This window comes from Nycticebus coucang, chromosome 6 (assembly GCF_027406575.1).
Source record: "Nycticebus coucang isolate mNycCou1 chromosome 6, mNycCou1.pri, whole genome shotgun sequence".
Classification (NCBI taxonomy): domain Eukaryota; kingdom Metazoa; phylum Chordata; class Mammalia; order Primates; family Lorisidae; genus Nycticebus; species Nycticebus coucang.
In genome coordinates, this window is record NC_069785.1 from 59,933,530 (window position 1) to 59,945,398 (window position 11,869).

Sequence of the window (11,869 nt, forward strand, 5' to 3'; positions counted from 1 at the left end):
TGACTGATGAAATTTTCCTTTCAATTTTTTGTTTTGAAATTTTCTTCCTCTCAAACCTAGCCAAGTTCATTAGTCGCTTACTTTCAGGGCAATATTCAGTGGATTAATCCCAGTACCATTAGAAAAGTGATTCAGTTATTATTTTTATTTTTCAATGAGCATTGAAAAATGCAAATAAAACCCCCAAAACACTGGTCTAGATTCATTTTTATAACAGATAGGCTCTTTGACATGCAACTTGAATTCTTTAGCAGGGAATAGCTCTGTCTGTGGTTTGTGGGTTCCATTTCTTCTCAAGGGTTATTCTCAGCTGCAAGCAGGTAAAACCTGTAGTACTCACTGTTTCTCTCTTTATTTCTCCATTGTTAAATTTCTCCATTTTATATTCTTTCCCCTAGATACTGCTGAAAAACATGTACTCTAGACACTGACCTTTTATTTATTTGATGGACAAATTTATTTATCTGATGAACAAAAACTTTGCTTTTGTTCATTCTGAAGTGCAAGTAGCCTGCTTTTGTTGTAGGTGATGTTTTTCCACTTGCCACACCTCCTGGTTACTGACAAAACTAGACAGTTTATGCCTGGGTGGGGACAGAAATTAAGATTTGTATTATGATACCTTGAAGCCCCAAGCTATATTTTATAAAAGATTCTATCCCAAAGTATTGAAAATGCCTTCACAGTAATTATGATTAATGTAAAAACTTAAGATTTTTATATCCTTAAAAGAAAGAAATATTAGGGAATGGTGGAGAAAAAATTTATGAGAGGAGATTCTGCTGATTGCACCTGCTACGGGGCAAAATTCTGAGGCTTGAAAGAAAGAAATCCTTGCCTTGAGGGCACCAGTGGCCTAGGTTCTGCAGATGGGTGTTCAAGACAGTGAGGCAAATAAAGGCCTCCCCAGCTGGGGACTAGAGGTAGGATGAGGAAGCTTGCCAAGGAGAACCACCCACCTGAATTACTTAGGAGTTGAGAAAACTTCAATTTTCTATATAAAAACACCGGGGGTGGGGGGCGGTGTTGGAGGTTATGGGGGACTTCAAACCTCCCTAGTGTTATCTGTTGTGATTTTTGAATGCTTCCTATTCTATTGCGATGCAGCTCTGGTAGTTGCTGCCTATTACATTGCTTTCCTCTTCTTAATAGCCAGGAACAAAAGTCTTTTCAACAATTTTATACATTTAGATGTAGGTCTAAAGTGAAGAAAGATATTTTCAAATTGATGTGGTGGAAAAGCGGTTGGTCATCTGTGGTTGAAATCTGGAGCTGTCACTAGTTTTGTCCCCTTGGAATATTCACCTCAGTTTTCGTGCCTCTGTTTTTCTATAGGCAAAATAGGGAATTGCTGTGTAAAAGACAGGTTCTCACCTACCACCTCACCATCGCCTCTCATATGGGTCTCTGGATGTGTTTCGCGTGTGGGGTGGTGGTGGTGTGTGCATTGCTCCGACTTGGGAGGCGTGCGAAGGCAACGAATAGGCAGAAGCCAGAAGCAATGTTCTGCAATGGCAGACACAATGTTGCAAGTCAGTGAAGTCCTGTTCCAAATGCCATAGAACCCCAGTAAAAAAAGCTGATGTTCCGTAAGGAACCTCCCAACTCCTAACATTCCAGGACTTCACTGAGCTGGCACCACACTTAAGCCAGGGTCTCCCAAATCCTATCCCGCATTCTCCCCTACCTCACTAATGGCTAAGTCGTCCTTAGATTCCAACTTAAATTTCGCTTCGCAGAGACGCCTTCCCGGGTACCCATCCCTATCTTACTATTATGTTGTTTTATTAATGTCCGCCTCCTTCCACCACCGGTAAACTCCGTGTTTGTTTACTAACATACGCCGTTGGGGAAGGTCACAGCAGCACGCAATGCTTTTTATATAAACAGACGAACAGCCGAGAAACCCACCAACCCACACGCCGCGCACGCCCCGCCGAGGCGCTGACGTCACACGCAATTTCCGCCCCTTCGCGCTCTTCCCGACGGCCCCTTCTCCCTGCCCGCGTTTGTTTCCGGCGTTTCGATAAAGCCCGATTCGGTTCGAAGAAGACGCGTTCTTCCGGGAAAATGGCGACTCCCGCTCGAGGCTCGGAGTCACCGCCGGCCGCGGATTCGGCGCTAGAGGCGGGGCCTGGGGAGGAAGCCGAGTGCCCGCCGCCTCGCCAGCCTCAGCCTCCGCAGAATGTCCTTGCTGCCCCGCGGCTTCGAGCCCCAAGCTCCCGAGGACTTGGGGCTGCGGAGTTTGGCGGAGCTGCAGGAGATGTTGAAGCGCCAGGAGAGACTTTTGCGCAACGAGTAAGCTGGGGTCCGCCAAGTCACCTCCTGGCTCCTTGGTTTCGTGCCCCCTGGGACGCTCTCCCTTACCCCACTGCGTTCCCGTCCCTGGACTGTGACCTTGCCTTAGTCCTGTGGGCTAGTGGCCAGCCTGCGGCCGCCAAGCCTCGCCTCCGCCTGGCCAGGCGCGGACGTACCGCCTGTGATGGGGGCCCGTGTATTGAACAGCAGCTTAGCGTTCCAGGGAGACAGTAGCTCCTCCTTGGTTTATTTACCCGTGAAGCGAGACTCTGTTCTCCTAATTTTTTTTGTCCCTCCTTCCCCAGGCTAAAACAAATTGTCAACTTCATTTCTTGATCCTATTCTTAAAAGAACTGTAGGGAATGGGAAGAGTAGGATATAGAGTTTATTAGGCTGAGAAAGTTAAACTCTAGTTCAGATGGCAGACTTCATGGATTTTCGCAGAGCGATGTGATACGAGTGATTATTTTTTTAAGGCAGCTTTGGCAGCTTTGTGCAGTGAGAAATAAAAGGCAGAGGACAGTAGGAGGATATTTCCAGAGAGGTTTCCAACAGGGAGTTGTTAAGAAAGTGAACTAGTAAGGTGACTATGGGATTGGGAAAACTTCGTCAAGCCTAATATAATTTGAATATGTAGTCGACAGAGACGGCTAAAGTTTCCATTCCTTATGGAGAAACACTAACAAAAGTAAGAAAATCCGAAGAGAGGAATAGATCTGAGTTTGATTTTTATTTAGGGTGTGCTGAGTTGAGCAGGACAGACATTAAGTTAGTTAAAACTGAATACTTAATGCTGGAGAAATGGTCATGAGGCTCAAGAGAGAGGAGAGGGCTGGGAATTGAAGAGAGTTAATAGTTGAAATTGTGGAAATGAATATAATGTCAGAAAGATTAGAGAACCTAAGATGTAACCTTTTCTTTTTCTCCATCTATTGTATAGCTAAAGAAAAGAGGAACTTTTGTCACACCCAGCAAAAGGGACAGATAATTACTTGGGTTCCTAGTAGAGACAGGTGATTTGACTTTATGAGACTGAGTTTTTAATTTCTAGCAGCAAATTAACTTTTTGATCTCAGGACCCTTTTATACTCTGTAAGAATTACGAAGCATACCAAAGAGCTTTTGTTTTATGTGTATAGTCCAGTGATCATTGATTCATGTGCAAAACAACTGAGAAGTCTTTAATTAAAAACACAAGCATACTCAGGCACATCTTCTGTTTCAGAGCAGTGATGTCACCACATATCATTAGCCTCTGGAAAACTCCACTGTGAGAAAAATGAGAGGAAAATGGCTAATAACACCTTAGTATCATTATGAAAACAGTTTTGTCCTTCATCATTCCTCCACTGCCCAAGGTCTGGGAGATCACACTTTAAAAACTGATTATTTTTTTGAATGTTTTTGTCTGATTATTTGCTTAAAATATTTTTTCTTAAATTCTAATTAGATAAGTTAAATGAAGCAAATATTCCCTATTCTTTCGCATCCTCTCGTTTTGGGGGGGTATTTGGATAATGATTGTCTTGTTTCATTCCTGTTTGGGGACCATTACAAGTAAGGTTTTTTGACTTAAAAAAATAGCTTTTCTCCCTTTCAAAATAATGATTTAGATTTTAAATGTTATGTCTCAAGTTTTAAAATGTGTCTGTAATGTATACATGTTCTTTTCCATTTGACAGAAAATTCATTTGCAAATTGCCCGACAAAGGTAAAAAGATCTTAGACTCTGTTGCCAAATTGAAAGCTGCCATTGCAGAACGTGAAGAGGTTAGAGGAAAAAGCGAACTGTTTCATCCCATTAGTGTAGACTGTAAGCTAAGGCAAAAAGCAATTGCAGAAGTTGATGTGAATACAGATAGGGCCCAGAATTCTGACCAGATACTTGATACTTCATCGTTAGTTCCTGGCAGTTCTTCTGTAGATAACATCAAGTCATCTCAAACAACCTCACAGAAACAGGGATTTGGACATCCTACTCACAGAGGCGATGAAGAGACTCCAGAGGCTGAGGGTGCAGTGAATGAGTGTCCAGCTTCCAGGAACACAGCCAGGGCATCTTCTTCATCTGCAGCTAGTGAGCATTTCCCTCAGCATTGTGTTTCAAGTCAAGCAGAAGATAACTCCAGCAGCTCTGACAACCTGTTTATTGATAGGTTTCAAAGGATCACAATTGAAGACCAAGGTGAACACCACTCTGAAGAAAACTCGAGTGTTGAAAAATTGACAGGTCTTTGTAGTAGGACTCAGAAGAAACCTCACTACATGGAAGTGCTAGAAATGCGAGCCAGAAACCCAGTGCCCTCACCACATAAATTTAAAACCAATATGTAAGTATCCTTAGAAACAAGGCTATAACAGAAACTTATTTTTTGTGTGTGTGTTTTGAGACAGAGTCTCACTATGTCACCCTCTGTAGAGTGCCATAGCATCATAGCTCACAGCAACCTCAAACTCTTGGGCTTAAGTGATTCTCTTGCCTCAGCCTCCCAAGTAGCTGGGACTACAGGCACCTGCCACAACTCCCGGCTGCTTTTTCTTGCAGTTGTCATTTTTTATTTTTTAAAGACAGAGTTTCACTTTTTTGCCTTTGGTAGAGTATTGTGGTGTCACAGCTTCCACCTCTTGGGCTTAGGTGATTCTCTTGCCTCAGCCTCCCCCGTAACTGGGATTACAGGTGCCCGGCACAGCGCCTGGATATTTTTTGTTGCAGTTTAGCCGGGGGCAAGATTTGAACCCGCCATCCTTGATACGGTACCCGTGCCCTACTCACTAAACCATAGGTGCTGCCTCATTGTTGGTTAGCTGGCCCAGGTCGGGTTTCAACCTGCCTCCTTCGGTGTATGTGGCTGGCGCCGTAACCACTGCTACGGGTGTTGAGCCTATGTGTATGTTTTTTGAGACAATTTCACTCTGTTGAGTGCAATGGCTTCATAGCTCACAGCAACTTCAAACTCCTAGGCTCAAGTGATCCGTTTGTCTCAGCCTCCTGAATAGCTGGGGCTATAGGTACCTGCTACAATGCTTGGCTAGTTTTGTTTGTTTTCTATTATTATTAGAGATGGGGTCTCCTTCTTGCTCAGACTGGTCTTGAACTCCTGAGATTAGGCAGTCACCCACCTTGGCTTCCCAGAGTACTAGAATTACAGGAATGAGCCACCTCACCCTGCCAGAAACTATTTGTTAAACTCAAAATTATAGGAGAATGCTTGAGAAGTACTTGTAGTTTGAAAATGTTGTGGAAACAGTGAGACCAGCGTGGCTGGAGTGGAAGATTCATGTTGAAAAATGCTACTTTAGTTTTGAAACCAAATAATTGGTTTTTATTTTATTTTATTTTTTGGGTAGAGACAGAATCTTGTTGTGTTGCTCAGATTGGAGTGCAGTAATTGTGATCCTAGCTCACTACAATCTTGAATTCTTGGGTTCAAGCTCCAAGTAGCTGAGAGTATAGGCGCAGTCACCATGCCCAGCTGATTTTTTTTATTTTTTGTAGAGACAGGGTCTTGCTTGTTAACCAGGCTGATCTTGAATTCCTGGCCCAAAGCAATCCTCCTTGCCTCAGCCTCCCAAAGTACTGGGATTACACATGTGAGCCACTGTGCCTGACCTGAAAAGGTTTTATGTAGCGGATGGGAGAGTATTAAATTTCAGGATGCTTAGCTAATATTTCATAATAAACACAAATTTGGAGAGAAAATTTATTATGACTTTTTCAGAGCCCCTTTGGTAAGTCTATAAACTAAGGCAAAAACAATTGCAGAAGCTAATGGACTACCCACAAAAAAATATTTAGATGTTCACTATATGTAACCATCAGGTACACAGTGTAGTAAAGATTGTGCACCTCGAAGAGTTAAGATCTAGATGAGGACTAAAGGTTTATATACTTGGAAAAAAGTTAGACTTTGTAATTATGTCAATTTCAGAGGAAAGGGAGCTGAGAGGAGGTTTAAAAAACCTGAAAACAGATTCGAGAAGGACGGGCAAAAATCTTGCTTCTAATTCTTGCCATAGTTTTGTTTCAGAGATTTCCAAAAAAAAAAGCTTTTTGAAGGGAAAAGAATTACTTATAACAAATGGCACCATTCCTATCCGGTAACTGGTACTTTCCTATACTGTATTTACAAGGATGTAATATCACATCATCACATAAAAAATCAAACCTCTACTGTACTGCCTTTCTTAGGAAAATTGTTTAGTTAAAAATGCCTAAACATGCTGATTTTTTTGGGGTGGTGGAGTTAGAGACTTAATTTAACTCTACCCCACCATTCATTTTTTTTCTTAACCTCAAAACATTTTGTGTCTACAGTGTAGAAAAATCGAGATTATACTACATTAATTTCATCAAGTAATCTCTCATCTTGTATGCAATGAGGTATCTCTACTTACAGGAAGACATTTTGGGCAATAAATACAACAAAGAATATGATGACCCCAGTTCTGTTTTGGTCTAGCTGGTTTTGGGAGAAAGATAATGGAACAGGCACAAGGGCACCAAGAGTTAGGAAGTTTAAGAGAAGGAACCTCCTGAGCAGTTAGAGGACATCAGGAAAGGCTGGGCCCTGAGGAGATCACAGGCCATATACATTCAGAGGCTGAGAAGTGGCTTGGAGGTTGGAAGTGGGATGAAGTAGTGTCCTTGTCTCTTTTTCTGTTCTTTTTTTTTTTTGCAGTTTTTGGCCGGGGCTGGGTTTGAACCTGCCACCTCCGGCATATAGGGCCAGCGCCTTACTCCTTTGAGCCACAGGCACTGCCCCTTTTTCTGTTCTTTTGGCCACTTCCTGGCTTCATATACTGCCTGGATGCTAGAGGGCCCCCTATTCACCTGTAGTCTCTGTCTTCCTAGAACTTTAGGTCTACAAAGCCAGTTAGCTATGAAACTTGATCCCTTGGGCGTTCTGTGGCACCTTAGCTTCATCATGTACAGGGTGGAACTCCCTGTTTCTTCCCTACCTAATGGTCTCCTGTATATTCCCTAATCATGCTACCACCTCCTTGTTTTTACCCCAAGTTATTTTCCTTTTCTCTCATCTTAATATCTGCTTACCATGAAGACCTATGTAATATATTTCCCTTATCTTTTTTTTTCTGTAATCATTCTTCATCCCCTCTCCAGCCAGAGTGGAGGCTCTCATCTTTCTCTTGGGCTATAACTGTGGACTCTTCCTGGCTCTGGTCTTAACTACCAATCCATCCTCTCCACTGCTGCCAGAGGGAAATTTGTAAGATGCAAATCTGAACCTCTTACCTAGAACTTTGCATTGTGGTTTGGGCCCAGCCTACTGCCTGGCATTCTCTCTGGTTGCCTTTCTGTACTCCCCACTTTCTATACTTCCTGTGTGCTGTGGCCATGTTGCTGCACTCCCTGTGCTGAGATGTCCTCTTCCCTTCATTAACGTGGTGAGTACCTGCTATTCCAAAAGTGTTCAAATTTTACTTTGAAACTTTTCTGATAACCTTCCTATCTTCCACTAGAACTGGCCATTTCCTTTACATTCCAGTGAATTGGGTAAAGATGTATGTCCTAATACCTGTAATACTATAGTGCACTGAAACTCCATGTTTGTATTTTATTTTTCTTTACTGGATAGTATGCCCCTTTGCAAGTATTCTGTGAATGAATAAATGAAAAATAGCTTAGTTCAAGTGTAAGATTTGAAGAGGGAAGGAAAAGTCACACCCCCCCCCCCCATCAGAGCAGTGAATATTGGTAAACTGCTATTACCTTGGCTGTTTGTGTGTGTGAATGTTATTAAATGTGTCTATAAAAAGAAAGTCTGATTGTATACCACAAATTTTCTCTCCTTCAGATTACCTTCCCAACACAGTGATTCATCTAGTCACTGTCAGAGGAGAGGGTCTCCTATTTCCTCAGAAGAGCGGAGGCGCAGGGATAAGCAGCATCTTGATGACATCACTGCAGCTCGGCTTCTGCCACTTCATCATATGCCCGCCCAGCTGCTCTCCATAGAAGAATCTTTGGCACTGCAGAAACAGCAGCAACAGAATTATGAGGTATTTAGAGTATTAATTTGGGTATTTGTATGTTGGATGCTGCTTATATAAGTCAGAATTTACTCCATGTAGTTGAAGGAGGAAGGGATTTAATAGAAGGAATTAGGTGCTATAGAAATGGTCAGCTAATGCCATTAGCTCTCACGCCTGCGTCATGAGTTTCCAGAGAGTCACAAAGTTGCTAGAACTGTGAGAAACAGCTGGATATAATCACAGGTGCCTGCAACATCAAAGTGGTGATTTGCCAGGAAACATGGGGAAACAACTGCAGAATTTCACTTCTTAAAGCTCACGAATCTGCCTGCTCCTGTTAGGATAGCAGTAGCACTGTTTTTCTTTCTTCCACCTTGTAAAACCATGAAGCAAAAAGCTTCAAACCATTCTCAGTAATGGCATCTAACCCACAGCTCTGCTGTGAGAATCAGGGAAATATAATTCCCAGGCTTCCATCTCCTGCAATACTGGGGAGGGGATAGAGCGGGTAGGAGAGCAGTGTTGTTTTGCCAGCAGACAATGAGACACTGCGCTTCAAAGCATCGTCTGGCAGGCCCATGTGAAGAGAGAAGAATTTTCTACTTTTGGTAACTTAATTTTAAATAGCACTTTCTTTAGAGATGCATGTGTTTTGCATAGAACTTTAAACATGGATGTTGAGAGTTTATATACCGAATAACAGTTTGGGTGAAAATAATTGTGAGGACTATAGCGTAAGTAGCAGAGGATAGATAATACTTGGATAGTAATAATTTGAGCCTCCAGGACAATAGCATCCTGTCTCACTTCCCAGATATTGCTTAGCTAGATTTTAGGTAGGTACTGTGCACCACCTAGTATCAAAGGAGAGTGTTCATCTGCCTTGGCTTTTTATAAAAGTACAATTGGCATGGGTTGGCATTTTCAAGGCATTCATTTTTTAAGAGCTGTTTTTCTTCCTTTCAGGGCACTAAAATTACTGCATAGTTATGGTGATAGCATTAACAAGTGTTTTCTAAATTGTCTCTGGGATCTTAAATACCTGTCCTAAGAAATTTTTAGATTGAGTTAAACCCGTCAGCGTGAAATTGGTTTTCTTGGCAGAGTAATAGTTCCCACTTACTCCTATTCATGCCCTGAGGGGAGGAATATCAAGAAGTTCTAAAACACACAAATCAGGAATACGCAGTCCCATCTGCTGTCAGTTGGTGATAAAGTCATTGGGTGTACATAAGCACATCGCCAGTGTCTCAAATTTACTTGGACTTTTTCTTGGATACTAATTTATGTAGGACTTGGAGAGAAATAGTCAGCTTTTTGGTGTTAATTTCTTGATTTTCATTCTGCCATTGAAATACATCTCTCAAGAGTAGAAGCCATGATTTAATTTGGGAAAGAAAGTTCTGCCAGAGAAGTCAGTATGGCAGTGATGACTTGACATTTGATAGGTCAAATTATGATGTGTGTGTGTTTGTATACGTGCATGTGCCCACATATTTAATGCATATGTGTTTATAACTGTTGAAGTGCTAAGCTGATTACTCAGTTTCTTTTACAGAGGACATTTTCGTGCAGTGTTTATTAATGGAAGTGAGTAACTACAACTGTAGTGGGCTGGTAGCTCTCGGAAGCATTGCCCTGTTGTATTTGTGGTGGGTGGAGCACAGCCATCAGATTTGCATTACCAAAGAGAGCATTCGGTGGCTAAGTAGGTGTTGTGCCCGTTTCTGATTCTGTTTGAAAAACATTTCATTGAAAAATTGTAAGGAAGTGATGTGAATGTCTTGTTGCTTTGCTTTTGTTTTGAAGGAGATGCAAGCGAAGCTCGCAGCACAAAAATTATCTGAAAGACTGAATATTAAAATGCATAGTTACAATCCAGAAGGGGAGTCGGCAGGGAAATACCGAGAAGTAAGAGATGAAGCTGATGGTCACTCCTCTGATGACGAATTCTGAAGATGGGTGTTGGAATTACCTCCCATACCACCAACTCTAAGGTGTCATTATCTTACATCAGACTTTCTTAACAGGTATCAAGATCAGTGTCAGACATTTTTGAGGGAAAGAATTTTCTAAAATTACCAAAGTAGAGGCTGTTAAAGAAGCCCAGTTTGTCTTTCAAAAGATGTCTTTCATGTGCTTGAAAAGTTTAATATTTGAATATTGTGTTTAACCACATTGTATTAAAATTTTGCAGAATGTCATGTGTTGGTCTGATATTTTAGCATATAGAAGAGCATACTTTTTTCTTTAAGCCAAATGAAAGATATAACTTTGCTTTTTCCTTATTCTTACCTCTACTAAATAGCATTTATTACATATCTTTCATTTAAATACAACTTAGTTGTCCTGGGTATTTAAAATGAATTAGGAAGACCTAGTTCTCTCCTTTTCTGGGTAATGGAGCGAACAGTCTAAAGAATTGTAGGCATGTTTACAGGGAGTTCTTGATATAGTGGATGAGAATATTTAGAAGGACAGTCATAGGAGATACTTAACACATGTCTCCATTTTCTGTCCTCTATTAGGAAGAATGTTCTGTCTCTTCAGGTCAGGAAAAAGCAGTATTTTGAATAGATCTGGAGGGTGGAGGGTTTTTCTGGATAACCAGATTGGCATGAGGTATAGGAAAAGTTCAAGCTAACTTAGTAGGGGAAAGGAGTGCTCGTTCTTGTGCTTTGTGTACAGGAAGGACAGTAGCACTTGGTAAGGAAGCCAATTTTATTTTTTAATTTCAATTAAATTGTCAGTACTTTGCCTTCCCCCCACCCCAAAGAGGCGTACATAGGCTGCAGAAACCTCAATCTCCTATAACATGTTCATGTCATTTTAAAGGATTAGATAGTTGTCTTCAGAGAAATGAACATGTATGTTATCAAAAAAGTTATATATCGTGTTGGAGTCTTGAAGGAAGAATAAAATATTAATTAGATAACTTCAAATGCTAATGCTGATGTTTCACTGGTGCACAATTCAGTCTCACTTTTTTCTTTGAAAGATACTGTTCAGATACGAAATCTGACTGAAAATACATTTCGGTCAGATGCATGTGTGATAGGAAGGGCTCTGTTCCATGTCATGTGCTTCTAGGGATAGCAACCCTTCTCATCTTTCTCTCCCCCAAAACAAATGTGAAAAGCATAGTGAGTGAACAGTCTCATTGTTTTGGGGTTTTAAGACTAATAGTAAATGATTTCACAACATAAAGAGATTTGATGTTCTTTCTCTATAGAATGAAATAACATGTTATTTCTGGAAAGCTGGATAACCTGGGAATGCTCATGTTCATGTACACAGTTCACTATAATCCTCCCATTTAGGGATATGCTACTTCTGTTAACTTTTGGGTGTTTGTACTTCTACTTATTTTTCTATGCATAGGTATACATTTAGATTTTCAAAAAAGCAATCATAAAATAATTGTTTCATAATCTCTCTACATTGTAAACGTTTTCCCACATTAAATATTTTTCTTTTTAGATAACTGCAGAATATTCCATTTCATGGGTGCACCATAAGCGTAAAATCAACTTCCTGTTATTTAACAATTAAAATATAATCTGTAAACAATGAAGCA

General features: G+C 41.0%; 1 protein-coding gene across 1 annotated transcript; it reads left to right on the plus strand.

The window, feature by feature from the left end:
- Positions 1–1,879: 1,879 nt before the first annotated feature.
- Positions 1,880–10,488, plus strand: POLR2M (RNA polymerase II subunit M). The gene is made up of 4 exons (XM_053594290.1): positions 1,880–2,298; positions 3,981–4,628; positions 8,115–8,319; positions 10,102–10,488. Exons 1-4 carry the CDS (start codon positions 2,186–2,188, stop codon positions 10,246–10,248), a joined length of 1,113 nt encoding a protein of 370 aa, XP_053450265.1. The 5' UTR covers positions 1,880–2,185; the 3' UTR covers positions 10,249–10,488.
- The last annotated feature ends 1,381 nt before the right edge of the window (positions 10,489–11,869 follow it).

What these genes read in the sequence shown, in the direction of transcription:
- POLR2M (XM_053594290.1), top strand. Translation starts at nt 2,186, where the DNA reads ATGTCCTTGCTGCCCCGCGGCTTCGAGCCCCAAGCTCCCGAGGACTTG. An exon ending in CATAAATTTAAAACCAATAT is followed by an intron (nt 4,629 to 8,114) that starts GTAAGTATCCTT and finishes TCTCTCCTTCAG; the next exon opens with ATTACCTTCCCAACACAGTG. An exon ending in AGCAGCAACAGAATTATGAG is followed by an intron (nt 8,320 to 10,101) that starts GTATTTAGAGTA and finishes TTTGTTTTGAAG; the next exon opens with GAGATGCAAGCGAAGCTCGC.